The following is an 18,328-nucleotide window of genomic DNA, read 5'->3' on the forward strand; positions in this document are numbered from 1 at the left end:
AAGACTTGCAACCAACCCAAATGTCCATCAATAATAGACTGGATAAAAAAAATGTGGCACATATACACCATGGAATACTATGCAGCCATAAAAAGGATGAGTTCATGTCCTTTGTAGCGACATGGATGAAGCTGGAAACGATCATTCTCAGCAAACTGTCACAAGGACAGAAAACCAAACACCACATGTTCTCACTCATAGGTGGGAATTGAGCAATGAGATCACTTGGACACAGGGCGGGGAACATCACACACTGGGGCTTGTCGTGTGGTGGGGGGCTGGGGGAGGGATTGCATTAGGAGAAATACCTAATGTAAATGATGAGTTGATGGGTGCAGCAAACCAACATGGCACATGTATACCTTTCAAAACTGCACATTGGGCACATGTACCCTAGAACTTAAAGTATAATTAAAAAAAGAAAAAAAGAGATATAGACTGACTGTATAAATTAAAAAAGCATGATCCAATTATATGCAACTTATAAGAACTGCACTTTACATATAAAAGCACATATAGACTGAAAGTAAAGGGATAGAAAAAGATATCCCATGCAAACAAAAACCAAAAGTGAGCAGAAGTAGCTATATTTATATCAGATAAAACACACTGTAAGCCAAACATAGTAGAAAAAGTAAAAGAAGGTCATTATATAATGATAAGGAATCAATCCAGGAAGAGGAAATAATTTAAAATTTATATGCAACCAACACTGAAGCACCCAGATTCATAAAGCAAAAATTACTAAATCTAAAAAGAGAGAGACTGCAATACAATAATAGTGGGAAACTTTAACACCCTACTGAGCATTAGGCAGATCATCTAGACAGAAAATCAGCAAAAATATAACAAACTTATGACCAGGCATGGTAGCTCACCCCTGTAATCCCAGCACTTTGGGAGGCTGAGGAGGGTGGATCACTTGAGGTCAGGAGTTTAAGAGCAGCCTGGCCAACATGATGAAACCCCATCTCTACTAAAAATACAAAAATTAGCTAGGCATGGTGGTACACACCTGTAATCCCAGCTACTTGGGAGGCTGAGGTGGGAAGGATTGCTTGAACCCAGGAAGCGGAGGTTGCAGTGATCCAAGATTGCACCACTGCACTCCAGCCTGGGCAACAGAGTGTGACTTCATCTCAAGAAAAGGACTTAAATTGAACTTTAGACCAAGGGGACCTAACAGACATTTACAGAACATTTTATCCAACAACTGTAGAATACACATTCTTCTCATCAGTGCATGGAATATTCTCCAGATGAGGCCATATATTAGGCCATAAAACAAGTCTTAACAAATTTACAAAAATAAAAATTAGATCAAATATATTCTCAGGCTGCAATGAACTAAAATTAGAAATAATAACAAGAGGAACTTTGGAAACTATACAAATCAGCAGAAATTAAACCACATGCTTCTGAATAACCATTGGATTAATGAAGAAATTAAGATGGAAATAAAAAATCTTATTAAAACAAATGAAAATGGAAACACAAATGTATTAGTTCCTTCTCACATTGCTATAAGGAAATAGCTGAGACTGGGTAGTTTCTAAAGAAAAGAGGTTTAATTGGCTCATGGTCCTGCAGGCTGTATTGGAAGCACAATGCTGGCATCTGTTCAGTTTCTTGGGAGGTCTCAGGACATATACAATCAAGGTGGAAGGCAAAGGGGGGCATTAGCACCTCACATGGCCAGAGCAAAAGGAAGAAAGAGAGAGGGAAGATGTAACACATTTTTATATTCCATCCCTTGCTCCTCCCAAATCTCATGTCCTTCTCACATTGCAGAATACAATCATTCCTTCTCACCGGTCTCCCAATGTCTTAACTAATTCTAGCATTAACTCAAAAGTCCAAAGTCGAAAGTCTCATCTGAGTAGTCCCTTCTGCCTATGAGCCTGCAAAATAAAAAATAAGTTAGTTACTTCTAAGACACAATGAGAGTACAGGCATTTGGTAAATACTCCTATTTGAAAAGGGAGAAATTGGCCAAAGGAAAGGGCCTACAGGCCCCATACAAGTCCCAAACCCAGCAGGGCAATCATTACATCTTAATGCTCCAAAATAATCTCTTTTAACTCCATGTCTCACATCCAGGGGACACTGGTACAAGCTGAAGCTGGAGTGGCTGGGACACAAGAAGCAGCAGGGCCCTGGTCTCAGCTCAAGAAATCATTCTTCCCTCCTAGGCCTCTGGGCCTGTGATGGGAGGGGCTGCCATGGAGGTCTCTGAAATACCTTTGAAGTCTTCTCATTGTCTTGGCTATTAACATTCAACTTCTCTTTATTTAATGCAAATTTCTGCAGCCAGCTTCAATTCCTCTCCCAGAAATTTTTGTTTGTTTGTTTTTTGTTTTGTTTTTTCTAACATGTGGCTGGGCTGCAAATTTTCCAAACTTTTACACTCTCCTTCCCTTTTAAATATAAGTTTCAGTTTTACATCATTTCCTTGCTCACACATATGAGCTAGGCTATTAAAAGCAGCCAGGCAACTTCTTGACTGCTTTGCTGCTTAGAAATTTCTTCTGCCAGGTACCCTAAATCATCACTCTCAAGTTCAAAGTTCCACAGATCCCTGGGCAGGGGCACAATGCCACCAGGTTCTTTGCTAACGCATAGCAAAGATAACCCTTACTCCAGTTCCTAATAAGTTCCTAATCTCCATTTGAGACCTCTTCAGCCTGAACTCCATTGTCCATATATATCACCATCATCATTTTGGTCACAACAATTTAAGAAGTCTCTAGGAAGTTCCAAACTTTCCTTCATCTTCCTATCTCCTTGGAGCCCTCCAAATTGTTCCAACCACTGGCCATTGCCCAGTTCCAGAGCTGCTTCCACATTTTCAGGTATCGTTATAGCAATGCCCCACCTCTCTGGTACCAATTTTCTGTATTAGCCCATTCTTGCATTGAATAAAAAATACCTGAGACTGAGTAAATTATAAAGAAAAGAGTTTTAATTGGCTCATGGTTCTGTTGGCTGCACAGGAAGCATGATGCTGACATCTGCTTAGCAACTTGGGAGGCCTCAGGAAACTTATGATCATGGCAGAAGGCAAACGGGGAGCTGGCACTTTACATGGCCAGATTAGGAGGAAGAAAGAGAGAGGGGATACGCTACACACTTTTAAACAACCAGATCTTATGAGAACTGTATCATAATAACAGCACTAGGGGGATGGTGTTAAGCCATTCATAAGAAACTGCTCCCATGATCCAATCACCTCCTACCAGGTTCCACCTCCAACATTAGGGATTATAATTTGATATGAGATTTGGGCAAAGACACAGATCCGAACCATATCAGTAACATACCAAAGCCAGTGGGATACACCAAAAGCAGTACTAAGAAGGAAGTAAATAGCAATGAACACCTACAACAAAAAAGTAGAAAGATTTCAAATAACCTAAGAATGTACCTTAAGGAACTGGAAAAGCAAAAAAACATGAAATCCAAAATTAGTAGAAGGAAAGAAATAATAAAGATCTAGCAGAGCTAAATGAAATAGAGACAAAAAAATACAAAGGATCAATAAAATGAAAAGTTGATTCTTCAAAAAGATAAAATTCACAAATCATTAGCTAGACTAACTGAAAAAAGACCCAAATAAACAAAATCAGAGAGGAAAAAGGAGACATTACAACTGATACCACAGAAATACAAAAGATTATCAGAGACATTAGGAACAATTATATGCTAACAAATGGAAAAACCTAGAGGAAATGTGAAAATTCCTGGAAACATGCAGTCTACCAAGATTAAATCAGGAAGAAATAGAAAACCTGAGCAGACCAATAACAAATAGCAAGATTAAATCAGTAATAAAATGTCCCCAATAAATAATAGCTCAGGACCAGATGGATTGCTGCTGAATTCTACCAAACATATAAAGAAGAAATAATAGTAATCTTCTTCAAACTACTCCAAAAAATTCAAGAGGATGGAATTCTCTCTAACTCATTCTATGAGGCCAGCATTACCCTAATGCCACAACTAGATAAGGACACAATAAAAAAAAGAAAACCATAGACCAATATCTCTGATGAACATACATGCAAAAATCCTCAAAAAATACTAGCAAATAGAATTCAACAGTGCATCACAAAGATAATACACCATGATTAAGTGTAATATCAACCATGCAAGGATAGTTTAACATACACAAATCAATAAATGTAATACATCACATCAACAGGATGAAGGACAAAAACTATGTGATCATCTCAATAGATGTAGAAAAAGTATTTGATAAAATACAACACCTTTCATGATAAAAACTCTCAACAAACTAGGCACAGATGGAACATACTTCAAATTAATAAAGGCCATATATGACAAACCCATAGTTAACATCATACCGACTGGGGAAAGTGGAAAGCCTTTTCTCTAAGAAGTGGAGCAAGACAAGGATGCCCACTTTCACCACTCTTATTCAACATAGTATTGGAAGTCCTGGCCAAAGCAATCAGGCAAGAGAAAGAAACAAATGGCACACACACTGAAATAGAGGAAGTCAAATTGTCCCTCTTTGCAGTTGACATTATCTCATATTTAGAAATACCAAAAGACTCCACAAAAAACCGCTTAGAGCTTATAAACAAATTCAGTAAAGTTGCAGGATACAATATCAATAGGATTTTTGTACACCAGTAGTGAAATAGCTGAAAAAGAAATCAAGAAAGCAATCCCATTTACAATAGCTACAAAAAATACATAGGAATAAATTTAACCAAGGAGGGGAAAGATCTCTACAATGAAAACCATGGAACACTGATGAAAGTAATTGAAGAGAACACAAATAAATGGAGAGACATCTCATGCTCAAGGATCAGAAAAAATAATAGTGTTAAAATGACCATAATGCCCAAAGCAACATATGGAGTCAATGCAATCCCTATTAAATATCAACATCATTTTTCACAGATATTAAAAAAATCCTAAAATTCATATGGAACAACAAAAAAAAGCCAGAATAGCCACAGCACTCCTGAGCAAAATGAACAAAACTGGAGGCATCAAACTACCTGACAAAATTATATCACAAGGTTATAGTAACCAAAACAACATGGTATAAAAATAGGTACATAGATCATGGGAAACAGAATAGACAACTAAAAAGTAAATCCACATATTTATTGCCAACTGATTTTTGACAAAGGAGGCAAGAACCTATTCAGGGGAAAGGACTTCAACAAATTGTACAGGGAAAATTGGATATCCATATGCAGAAGAATAAAACTGGACTCCTTTCTCTCACTGTATACAAAAATCAACCTAGGTGGATTAAGAACTTAAACATAAGATCCCAAATTACAAAACTATTAGAAGAAAACATAGGGAAAACACTTAAGGACATCAGTCTAGGCAAAGATTTTATGGGTAAGACCTGAAAAGCACAGACAACTAAAAGAAAAATAGACAAATGGTAGCATATTAAAATAAAAATATACAGGAAAGGAAACCATCAAGAATGAAGAGACAACCACTGAATGGGAGAAGATAATTGCAAACTATTCATCCAACAAAAGACTAATATCCAGAATACACATGAAATTGAAAAACTCAACAATAAAAAAGCAAAATCTCATTAACAAGTGGTCAAAGAACACGAACAGATGATTCTTAAAAGAAGATATAAATGACCAACTGGTATATAAAAAATGCTCAGCATCACTAATCATCAAAGAAATGCAAATTGAAACCACAATGAGATATTATCTTACCCCAGTTAGAATAGCTATTACTAAAAAGACAAAAACAAAACAAAAACAAAAACAAAAACAGATGCTGGCAAGGACATGTGGAAGAGGGAACTCATCTATACGGTTGGAGAAAATGTAAATTAGTACAACCCCTATGGGAAAGAGTATGGATATTTCTCAAAAATCTAAAAATGATAAATGTAATCCAGTAATCCTACTATTGGGTATCTATTCAAAGAAAAGGAAATCAGTATACTAAAGGGATACCTGCACTCACATGCTTACCATAACACTATTTGCAATAGCAAAGATATAGAATCAACTTGTGTCCATCAATAGAAGAATAGATAAAGAAAATATGGTATATATACACAAAAGAATACTACTCAGCTATAAAAAAAGAATAAAATCGTATCATTTGCAGCAACATGGATGAAACTGGAGTCCATTATGTTAAGTGAAATAACTAAGGCACAGAAAGACGAATGTCATATGTTCTCACTCATATGTGGGAGCTAAAAACATTGATATCATAAAGGTAGAGAGCTGACATTATAAAAGTACTAGAGGATGGGAAGTTGGGTGGGTAGGAGAGGGGATAAAGAGAGGTAGGTTAGTGGGTATAAACATATAGTTAGATAAAAGATAGAAGTTCAATCGTTTGACAGCAGTCACTCTAGTTAGCAACAATGTATTGTATATTTCAACATAGCTAGAAGAGAGGACTTGAATTGTTCCCAACATATAGAAGTGACAATACTCAAAGTGGTGGACACCTCAAAAAGCCTGACTTGATCATTACACATTCTAAGCATATAACAAAATACCACATGTACCTCATAAATCTGTAAACTAATATGTATCTAATATGTATCAATTAAAAAAAGAAACATAGAAGAGAAAAAGGGTAAACGAATAGGTTGTCTGACATTAAATTGTATAATATTTTCAGAGTCCACCACATGTAAGCTCCATTAGAGTTGGAACCTCCTTGGTGTATTCATGTTGGTGTGCCAGTGCCTATAATAGGGTACAGGTAATGTAGGCAATTAATAAGCAGTTGTGCAATGTTGAGTGAGTACCATTTCTCTTGATGAGTGACAAAAAGGTTAGAGATTTTCAATGGAGTGATTTTTTAAAATAGGAAATTTCCTTATTTGGTCAAATAACTATTTAGTGTTTTCCATCCTTAATTGTTGGCCTGCAATTGTGGGCCTCAACTCTGCAGTCATTCTTTGTGTGCCAACGTAGTGCGCTGGAAATCTTCATTAATTATTAATTTTTTTTTTTTTACCATTCTCTGGTATTCCTGTTAATCAATGATTACGATGACAATAGCTAAAAGTGCCCAAATTTTAGGGAGAATGCCAAGAAATCTTAGTGTGACAGGGGATCACATTTTATCTAAAAGTATTCTCAGAGGGCTTGGGAAATACTTCGCTGATAAAGAAAGAAAGGTAAGAGAAAAAACAAGATTAAACTTAGACACAGAAACATAAAAATAGAATGAGAATTTTATAGTTGGAAGGAAGCATGAAGAGCACATTCCATAGCAACAGCAGCTGATGCTGCCTGTGTCCTTAGAGGTTAGGCAGGCCTTTGTTTTACAGATGAGAAAATATACACAACAGTGAAACTGGAACTCAGAGTTTAAGTGATCTACCTAAGTTTACAAAATTAGCTTGTCCCAAAACTGAAATGAGAATTAGAATATCCTGTTCTCCTTAAGGAAAATCCATTTGCAACACCTTCCACCCAGCTTTACTTTTCTACATTATACTGTGCCAGCGAAATGTCTTTCTCATAGGTAAGCTCTCATGACACAAAGTGTTCATCCAGGAGGAAGGAGCACTTTGAGTTGAGGAGGGTCTTAATTTATCAGGAAAGAGTTAGACTATTTCTGGAATGAAATGAATGCAGTGTTGAAAAAAAATGTTAGTAAGAAAAAAATTCAACTATAGTCTATTTTAAACAAAACATTAAATAATAGATCTGTGTTTAAAACAAAATACATGTGTGTGATAGAAATACATGTGGGTTATGTATGCTTGTAGTGAAAAATAGGCCACAATGTCTTTTCAAGTGACTTCAGGCATTGTTTTTTTAAAGGCAAAATCTGAATTAATATATTAATGAAAAGCATGCATATCCTCTGCATTTGGAGGTTGTTTCATTATACATATAGGGTTGTTACAGCTCTCTTTTAAAGGATTGCAAGATTAACCATATGCAACTTAAAAAATATATATGAGTTTATTTTTTAAAATGATTTAGATATTAATACAAGTCAACAGTTTATATGTCCTAGTCTCATGACAATCTTGAAATCTAAATGTGTTTTTTGAGAGTTACTCACCCAACACACTTCTGGATTTGTGGTCGTCTGGGATAGTCTTCTGAGGACAACATTTTTTCATGAATAGCAAACAAACCTCCAATTATGATATGTCCTGGAGAAGTGGCAGCCACAAAGTCATCAGGGGTCTGGCAAGGCTGTGAAGTAGCAAGAATAATCACAAAGCAGGTAATTAGTATAATTAAGAATGCCATGTTTCTATCTCATTTGCTCAGTTCATGTGAGTTCTTAGGAATCATTAAGTGCACGGAGTGCCAACAAGATTCCTATTTCACCTGTAAACACCTTATAAGGTATAGGACAGTGTCAAGGGCCAGAAACCCTCAGTATTCAGATACTTGATGATAGTCAAAACAGTTATTTCACCAATAAGAACATAGAGTTTTTAACACTCCAGTGTTAGAGATAATGTGATAGCAGTCATGTGATGTAAAAGCTGATAGAATTATAAACACAAGTTTCACTGTAATGGTACTTTTTTACTCTAGTGAGTGATATGTCAAAGGCCCTGAGTCACGTTGGCATTTCTTTTGAAGCAGAATGTAGAACTTTCAAGAAGAAGCAGTTTGGAAAAGTTTTTCCCCTTTAGAAATAGACAGTTCTGCATTTCAAAAAGGTATCACATTCAAGGCACAAGTAATTCAATATAGTTTATCAGGTGTTTAGAAAAAAACCATCCTGCTTTTATTTTTCCTGAAAAGCTCTATTTAAAAAATGAAATTCAGTTAAATTTAGGTATTTGTCACTTCCACATTAGGTATTTGTCACTTCCACTTTCCCTGTGTTAGAAATATGTAGCTTTTGTGAAGATGGGTAAAACTAAAAACAAGATGAAACTTGTCCGATACAGTATTTTGCTTTGAACAAGAAAGGTCTGTTCACAGATCATTGACATTTCCACTATTGTGGGTGCTATATTTTAATAAATTTGGGACTAATTTCAGGCTACATATTCTTAAGTACTTAGGAATCTCTGAACTAACATAATTTGATGGGTGTCTTTTGGAATTTAACAGAGGATAGAGAAACCTCAATAATGTAGTCACCATTAAGAAAAAGTTTAAAGTTTTAAAATTTATTTAATAAAATCGGTCTTTTAAAAATGTTTTATTAAAAATGAATATCTCATGGGCAAGCAGTTTCAAATCCAATATATCTAGTTTGTTTGATGGGCGGCGGATACATTTTTTTATTTTTTATTTTTTTTTGAGATAGAGTCTCGTTCTGTCTCCCAGGCTAGAGTGCAGTGGCAGATACATTTAAAGAAATTTCAAAAAATAAAAGAGTACAATGGCCACTGTAGCATTTTTTCATTATCCAAATTAGCATTAGATTCCATAGTCCTGTGGGGTTATGCCAACTGAGGAGTGGAGAAGTCACAGCTCATCATGCAGCTTCAAATGTTTTATTAAGTCTTACCATTTTTACTAATGGCAGGATTTTCTGTTAGAATGAAAACCGGTTAACTTCAGTTGCTCAGAAAGTTTAACAAACATACATGAGTTTGAAGACTCTTGAAATATTTAGCAATTACATTTTACTCATCTTAATCTTATTATTTATTGGTATATATGTATGTGTATGGTATCGGATGGATTTATATTTTCATGAATTTAGTTATTTTGCTCAGATAACCTCAAAGGTCTTACGTAATTACAAGTTCAAAAATGATTTTGGGAAAACTAAACTAAAAAATGGGAAATCCAGACAATTCCCAGTAAAATTATAGTAAGTATTAAGCAACTCAGAGTGATTCTGAAGATACATTGTTCAGAGGACATTTATTTGAAAAATCAATGAGAAAAGGTATGCCAATAATGTCTTTTAGGTTGCAATTTTAACAATATTTAGGGTCTTTGTAATCTGATGAAATGTAAACATGAGGCACTTTTTAAATTTTAATAAATATAATCTAAGTTTGAAGAACGATGTCTTTAAAGGAGCCTCTGAAGGTAGGAAAACAAAACATCTAAAAAGACTTTTGTGCTGTAAAATGAAGTATCATGTGGCAGAAAGGGCCCAAACTTTGGAATCGGATAGACCTGGGTTGCTCCGCCCACTACTGAGCTATGTGACGCTGAATGAGTTACTTAACTTCTCTGAAAATAATTTTCTCATGTATAAAACAGTTAAGATACTCTATCTAACGAATATGTTGTGAGATAAGCTGGTTTGATTTGCAAAGCTTCTGTACTCTGGTACGCACTGAATAATTAGTTCCTTTCCCTTCTTTCCCTTCCCAAAACTAAACTGAAAGTTATCATTTCCTAAATTTGTAGTGGTTTCTTTCTTTTTCTTTCTTTCTTTCTTTCTTTCTTTCTTTCTTTCTTTCTTTCTTTCTTTCTTTTTTCTTTCTTTCTCTCTCTCTCTCTCTCTCTCTCTCTCTCTCTCTCTCTCTCTCTCTTTCTTTCTTTCTTTCTTCTTTCTTTCTTTTTTTTTTTGAGATGGAGTTTCGCTCTTTTGCCCAGGCTGGAGTGCAATGGCATGATCTCGTTTCACTGCAACTCCACCTCCTAGGTTCAAGCTATTTTCCTGCCTCACCTTCCCAAGTAGCTGGGATTAACAGTGTGTGCCACCACTCCCAGCTAATTTTTTGTATTTTTAGTAGAGACAGGGTTTCACCATGTTGACCAGGCTGGTCTCGAACTCTTGACCTCAGGTGATCCACCCACCTCGGCCTCCCAGAGTGCTGGGATTACAGGCATGAGCCATCGCACTCAGCCAAATTTGTAGTGCTTTCTACAGCTGGCTAAATCATTGTTCAAAGATTTTTCTCAAGCATTAAATGCATGGTAGAAATGACTTTTATAATAGTACTACTAGCTGGTTGTTGTCATGTTGGAATGCAAACTTTTAGCCATAATTTAGAATGTACAGTTACTACATTTGTTTCTATTTAAAAAATCCTTATAAATGACAACAATAACTACTTCTATTCCAAAAGATGATGATTTTTATCTTAAGTAACTATTTCTGGAAGGTAAAACCTCTTAAAAATTTTTGACATATGAATTACTGACAGTACTAGTTTATTGCTCCTTTTGATCTCAAGATTCTATTATTTCTTTGTAACTAGCCTTACCTGGAGGGGTATCTGGTTAAAATAACTTAGAGGGAAGTAAGAAAGTATCACTCCCCAAGAAATTCTCATAAAGATACCATTATCCTGGTTGGACAAGCATAGTAGGAAAATACAATCAATTATTAAAGATACTTTATTCTAAAATGGTGAGTTTGTAGCACTGAAGATGGGATGGCTTCCCCAGTGATGAAAGGCTGCAGTGAAGATGGGATCAGGCTGGAAATGATACTCCGGGAGCAGGGGCAGGGAATACCACATTCGCACTCAAGAAAGCCCTCAAGAGAGTGAGGTTTGACACGTCTTATTTTATTTTAACATTTCATTTTTCTCTTCTGTTATTCCAGCTTCCCACTCACCCTCCTCAATTGCACACCTGTCTTTTACACTTCATTGAGTTTCATCTTAACAATGACACTACAAAATTATTTTCAGTGCTATTTGCATCTGCAATAAGAATTTTAAAACAGAAATGTCTTCAAGATTAAAGGAATAAATTTAAAACAATGGAATTTCAGTTGTCTGCAAGAAGGGTCGAGGGAGATAGAGTGTGGCAGGGGCTCACGGGGATCCTTGGTCTACACTAGGCAGACACCTGACTGTGCCGCTGCACACGGAGTCAGCCTGATGGAACAGGTCAGAGTGTTGGCCTCTGGAAGGAAAGAAGCCAACACCAATGTTATGAGGGTAGATGCCAATATCTACAGCCTAGGGGGAAAATAAACAGAACTTAAGAATGACTTCTGGCCCATCATTCCATATTGTCAAACTACTTCAGTTTCCTTTTGTTTTTCAGGGCAGCATGAACAAAAATATACTTAGCTAAAACAATCAGGTATTCAAAACACAATTATCCAATTCTGTTTTATTTCATCAACATTAAATTTGAATGCATTTTTTTCTGCTTGTGCTGTGCCTCTGTTTCTCAATAATTCCTTATCAAGAAGTCACAACAGGAGATATTTTACCCTTAAAAACAACCGTAAGCACTGAGCCGTGAATCCCACGATTAGGCACGTTCAACTGGCATCTCTTGTGCTGCTAGCTTGCCAGCTTATGTAATCCTTCCATTATTTTCTAATTTTTCATGTGCTTACTATTACCTCTTCAACTAGATTGAAGCTTTTCAAAGATTGAGATAAAAGTTTTAACTTCTTTGTGTATCTCATGGTTCAAATGGCAGGCTTTTTTATGAGGACAACTTCAGTTGTCCAGAAAGTTTAACAAACATGTATGAGTTTGAAGACTCTTTAAATGTCTTGCAATTACATGTTACTTATTATAATGTTATTATTTACTTGTGTATGTATGCATTTAATTACATTACAAATATATTGCTCAGTTTGATCATCTTAACAAATCATCAATGAGCTCATAGTAGATAGATGAGCCCCAGAAAATGAATCCAAGCTATAGTTCTCACTAGATATGATCAGCAGCTTTTACAGTCTGTTGCTATTATCATTTACCCAAGAAAATAAAAATATCAATTCATATTGCTTAATAAGTATTGAATGCTAGAGGGATATCACTGCACCTTAAATAAAGAGTTCAATAAAACCTCTTCTAGAGGTAAAATTACAAGCAAAAGCCTAAATCCCCACGGGGACCACTGGAAACATAGCTAAGAAAGCTATTTCATTTAGCTGAATTTCAAATATGCAAAAAAGAGAAAGATTGGTCCTTAACAAGGTCATAAAATAACCAAGTCAGATTTTGGTCCTCTTGTATCCTTTCCCTCACCAGGTGCCCTGTTTCCCCGTACTTGCCCAGCTGGCTTATTATTCCATCACTGCACTATTTAATATTGAACTATCATTGATCTCTGCAACACTCTACTTCATCCCGCTCCATTCTCTTCTCCTGCTGTACCCTGGTCTGTAATTGAAATCCGCCCCCTAGCATTTCTTATTTAATATGTAGTTTTAACATTAGGTAATTAATTTTCTTTAATGGGCAACATACAGCATTTTATCTTACTTAGGGTACCCTAGGAGGTCTATGGATGGACTTCATGAGAGTCTGTGAATCTTTTGAAATTGTATAAAAGTTTTGAGTGAACATGCGTATATAGATTTTTCTGGGGAGAACATTCAGTTGTTCATCAGATTATCAAAGGGTCATTTGGCCCCAGAAATGTGAAGAACTACTGTCTGTTTTATTAGAACACTGTTAAATCTATTAGAACAGATTTGAGCTCTGCTTCCCAGGAAATACAGGAATGTTTTCTGAAATAATGATCCTGCCTTTGTTGTTACCTGTTTGTAACTCAAATAATCCTCACTAATCTCCCACCAACAACTTCATGTGCCTGATACACATCACCATTTAATACCATCAGTGAAAAGATTGTTAACAATGTATTATTGCCCACCAGTCAATTCTTTTCCATCCAAGTGCAGAACTCAGCTAGATCACTACCCTAAGACCAGATCTGCTTACCTTACCATGAAATAGTGAAAATGGCAATTTTCTGGTGAAGTTAAGCAGTAGTAATAATCTGTAAGGTTTTATTAGTACAGAAGAGGCCAAGTGTTCACTTTTCAAAGCTATTTTCTATTTTTAAAAATGTAATTTAATTTTAAATTCCAGGATACATGTGCAGGACATGCAGCTTTGTTACATAGGTAAACATGTGCCATGGCGGTTTGCTGCACCTATCAACCCATCACCTACGTATTAAGCCCAGCATGCATGAACTATTTATCCTGATGCTCTCCCCTCCCCTGATCTGCCCTATAGGCCCCAGTGTGTGTAGTTCCCCTCTCTGTGCCTATGTGTTCTCATTGTTTAGCTCCCACTTATAAGTGAGAACATGCAGTGTTTGGTTTCCTGTTCCTGTGTTAGTTTGCTGAGGATGATGGCTTCCATCTCCATCCATGCCTCTGCAAATAACATTACCTTGTTCCTTTTTATGGCTGCATAGTATTCCATGGTGTATATGTACCATATTTTCTTTATGCAGTCTATCATTGATGGGCATTTGGTTGATTCCATGTCTTTGCTATTGTGAATAGTGCTGCAACAAAAAATTATTTTCTACAATCATACAAAAAATGAATTGTTATTAAAATACTTTGTTGTAAATTGAAGATATATATATATATACCTATATATTTATATATAGGTATATATATATATACACACCTATATATTTATATATAGGTGTGTATATATATATATACCTATGTTGTCCAAGGGCGAATTGTGTGTATATATATATATATATACACCTATATATTTATATATATATACCTATATATTTATATATATATACACAATATATTTTTATATATATATATATACACAATTCGCCCTTGGACAACATGGGTTTGAACTACATGGGTACATGAATTTTCTTCTGCCTCTGCTACCCCTAAGACAGTAAGACCAACCCCTCCTTTTCCTCCTTCTTCTCAGCTTACTCAAAGTGAAGGTGACAAGAATGAAGGCCTTTATGATGATTCATTTCCACTTGATGAACAGAAATATATTTTTTCTTCCTTATGATTTTCTTACTAACATTTTGTTTATTTATTTTATTGTAAGAATACAGCACATAATACATATATGAAATATGTGTTAATCGATTGCTTAGGTTATTGGTAAGGCTTCCAGTCAACAACAGGCTATTAGTAGTTAAGTTCTGGGGTACTTTGTACAGGGAAGGCGCAGCACCTCTAACCCCTGCATTGTCCAAGGGTCAACTGTATGTATTTAATATACACATATATGTTCCCCCCACTTCAGGGAAGAGCTGTAATCTTTTAGGATACTCTCCAGCTCTGCCTTTCATTGTCTCATATAGAATGGCAACATGGTATTCCATCATCCTTTTTCTTAGCCCTGATATTCAGTACTAGTCATAAAAATTACTTCTTTCATCCAACTCAGCACTAATTGTGAAATAAGCAACTCCGCCACCCCCAAAATCCCAAAGTATCTACCAGTTACTCAGCTTAGTGTTTAATCATTGCCTCATCTTCTTTTTGGGTATTGACTGAATCTCTCATATTGCAACTATATTTTCGGTAGTCATTAAAAAATAACAAAAGGTTACAGTCTTTTTTATAGCAAGTTGCATAAGCTTAAAAGCCATTTTGATATCAAGCTAAAGTATAAATTCAATGAAAAATAAGTCTGCCAAATCACTACTTTTAGTGCCGTTGATACAAAAATTAGCTGATTGAATTTCTCACTTTTCAATCAGTTTTCTGATTTATATACACATTGTCCAAGTCAACAACTAACTTAGCTGTCTTTTCTATGTAGTAAATAAATAATATAGGATATATAGAATAAACTGTCTTCAGGAATCACAAACTGTGCCCCTAGATCCCCACAATCTGTGACAGAACATTCCATATACAACAAATGCTTAAATTGGCAAGAAACCCAGATTACCGTGTTGGACTCAAAGTTGAGGACACATAAATATTTTTTTAAATCCTGCAAATGTTAATACCAGAGTATTTTTAGCCTTCTTGTGTTTGATTTTGGCTTCAATGTGACTTTCCTCAGAAAACGTGCTCATTTTCTTCACAGCATTTATCAATATCTATCATTGTTAGTTTTTTGTGTATTGTCTACCTCCTCCATTATTTTAAAGCTCTATAAGGACAGAGATTATATGCACATATTTACTAAAATATATCCAGCATCTTAAACAGAACCTATGAATGGTAGACATTCAATAGCTAGTTGTTAGATGAACGAACGAGTACATTGAAATAGCACAGACATGAGTGATTACAGCTTAGACTGCTTTTCTTAGCCGGGTGAATGTAGCTTTAGGAAACCTGCAATACCTGGAACAGCTCTGAAAGCTGAATGTTGGTGAGGAACACTCAGAAGCTAAAAGCAGAAACTCCAAGTCCACATTGGTTTTCTCCAGTTTGTGCTGTCAGAATGAGGATTTGTTTGGGAGAATTGGTAACACCTGCTTTCCTATTTATCCATTCTTTGCTCTCCTCTCCTAATGAGACAATATAGACAGCACCTGCCTGACTGTAAGCCCGAAAGACTTCCCACTACTTACTTGTTATTTGTTTTCAACAGACATATCCCATCATCCTCAGGTTCACAGTTCATGTTGTGAGTGTGGCATGTTTATGTTTTAAGGATAAATAACCTTTTATACACACTACACATGCCACTTTAGGTTCTGTTCAGTAGCAAGAAACAGGCCAACTCAAATGAAAAGTAATTAGACAACAGATTCAGAAATTCTTTCATAAGGAATAGGCTATCAGTGAAAAGATTGTAAGAGATTGTTCAGGAATAGGAGTACATGCCATTATAGATTTCTACTTAATGTAAGGAAAAATAAGAGGTTGGCAATTTTGAGTGGGCAATAGGACATTGTGTGAGAGACAATATCAGGTCTTCTTCCCTGAGATTTTAGGCAATCAACAGATTTAATCCCTTAAACAAACACAGACAACTATGGTTTGACCAGTTTGGTGAATTATTGATGATGTAGCTGCTTCAGTCGACCAACAATCATCGAGAGTTTCCTTCGAAAACTTACTTGTAGGAAGAGATAATAGAACTCCTTAAAAAAAAACACATAGAAAACCCTCTCTATTATGATTAGAAAAGACAGTGTAGAGATAATCAATTTAAAAAGATAACAAATTTACCTAGGATTGCTGTATAGAATTCTGGTTGATTAGATTCTTCAATCAACAGTAGTTTTCTTTAACTGAATCCATCAATTTGTCCTCAAATACTGTAGAAATAAATGTGTGTAATCCTTTAAACTGTTAAAGTAGAAAATGCAAGTTGGAAACAAGAAATGAGGTTGAATCATAGATATTCTTGTGCTATTATCAAATTTCTTGTGGTACAGTCAGAGGTAAACTGATTATGTAGTAATTCAATGCTTTAGGAAAGTATGGAGAGAACTTGGATCATTTATATCAGCAATTCTATCGTGAGAATTGCTTACTTTATCTAAATTAGCCTCAGATAATTACCTGGCAGTTGATCAAAGTTACTTTTCATTTGCCTATAGATGCTTTGTTTTCTTGTTGAAGAGGCATATTAAACCATGCCTATGATACATTCATTTTTTCATCAAATACTTACTAAATGTCTACTACGTGTTAGGCATTGTTCTTAGTGCTGAAAAAACAGAGGTGAACAAAATAGGGTGGAAAAAACTCATAAAGTTTACATTCGAATAGAGAAGGCAGGCAATGACAAAAATATATGTTTTGTAATATCTTAGAAGGTATTAAGAAGATTTTGAAAAATAATAAAGCAGTGAAGGGCATAGGAAGTTCTAGAGTAGGGTTGAAATTTTAGTCAAGCAAGTTGGTCAGTAAAGGCCTTGTTAAGAACTCAAACAAATTTATAAGAAAAAAACAATCCCATCAACAAGTGGGTGAAGGATATGAACAGACACGTCTCAAAAGAAGACATTTATGCAGCCAACAGGCACATGAAAAAATGCTGATCATCACTGTCCATCAAAGAAATGCAAATCAAAACCACAATGAGATACCATCTCACACCAGTTAGAATGGCAATCATTAAAAAGTCAGGAAACAATAGATGCTGGAGATGATATGGAGAAATAGGAACACTTTTACACTGTTGATGGGACTGTAAACTAGTTCAAACATTGTGGAAGACAGTGTGGCGATTCCTCAGGGATCTAGAACTAGAAATACCACTTGACCCAGCCATCCCATTACTGGGTATACCCAAAGGATTATAAATCATGCAGCTATAAAGACACATGCACACGTGCGTTTATTGCGGCACTATTCACAATAGCAAAGACTTGGAACCAACCCAAATGTCCAACAACGATAGACTGGATTAAGAAAATGTGGCACATATACACCGTGGAATACTATGCAGCCATAAAAATGATGAGTTCATGTCCTTTGTAGGGACATGGATGAAGCTGGAAACCATCATTCTCAGCAAACTATCACAAGGACAAAAAACCAAACACTGCATGTTCTCACTCATAGGTGGGAATTGAACAATGAGAACACATGGACACAGGAAGGGGAACATCACACACTGGGGCCTGTTTTGGGGTGGGGGGAGGGGGGAGGGATAGCATTAGGAGATATACCTAATGTTAATGACGAGTTAATGAGTGCAGCACACCAACATGGCACATGTATACATACGTAACAAACCTGCACGTTGTGCACATGTACCCTG

General features: G+C 35.8%; 1 protein-coding gene across 3 annotated transcripts in view; it reads right to left on the reverse strand.

Moving 5' to 3' along the window:
- GPRC6A (G protein-coupled receptor class C group 6 member A) overlaps nt 1–8,302 on the reverse strand; it is a 30,778-nt gene extending 22,476 nt beyond the window's left edge. For all 3 annotated transcript variants that reach the window (XM_030803334.1, XM_030803329.1, XM_030803321.1), the window contains exon 1: nt 8,065–8,302. In XM_030803334.1, the coding sequence (XP_030659194.1) occupies nt 8,065–8,258 (194 nt within the window). In that variant the 5' untranslated portion in view covers nt 8,259–8,302. The remainder of the gene's footprint in view (nt 1–8,064) is intronic.
- Nucleotides 8,303–18,328: the final 10,026 nt, after the last annotated feature.

The sequence above is a fragment of the Nomascus leucogenys genome, chromosome 3 (assembly GCF_006542625.1).
Source record: "Nomascus leucogenys isolate Asia chromosome 3, Asia_NLE_v1, whole genome shotgun sequence".
NCBI lineage: Eukaryota > Metazoa > Chordata > Mammalia > Primates > Hylobatidae > Nomascus > Nomascus leucogenys.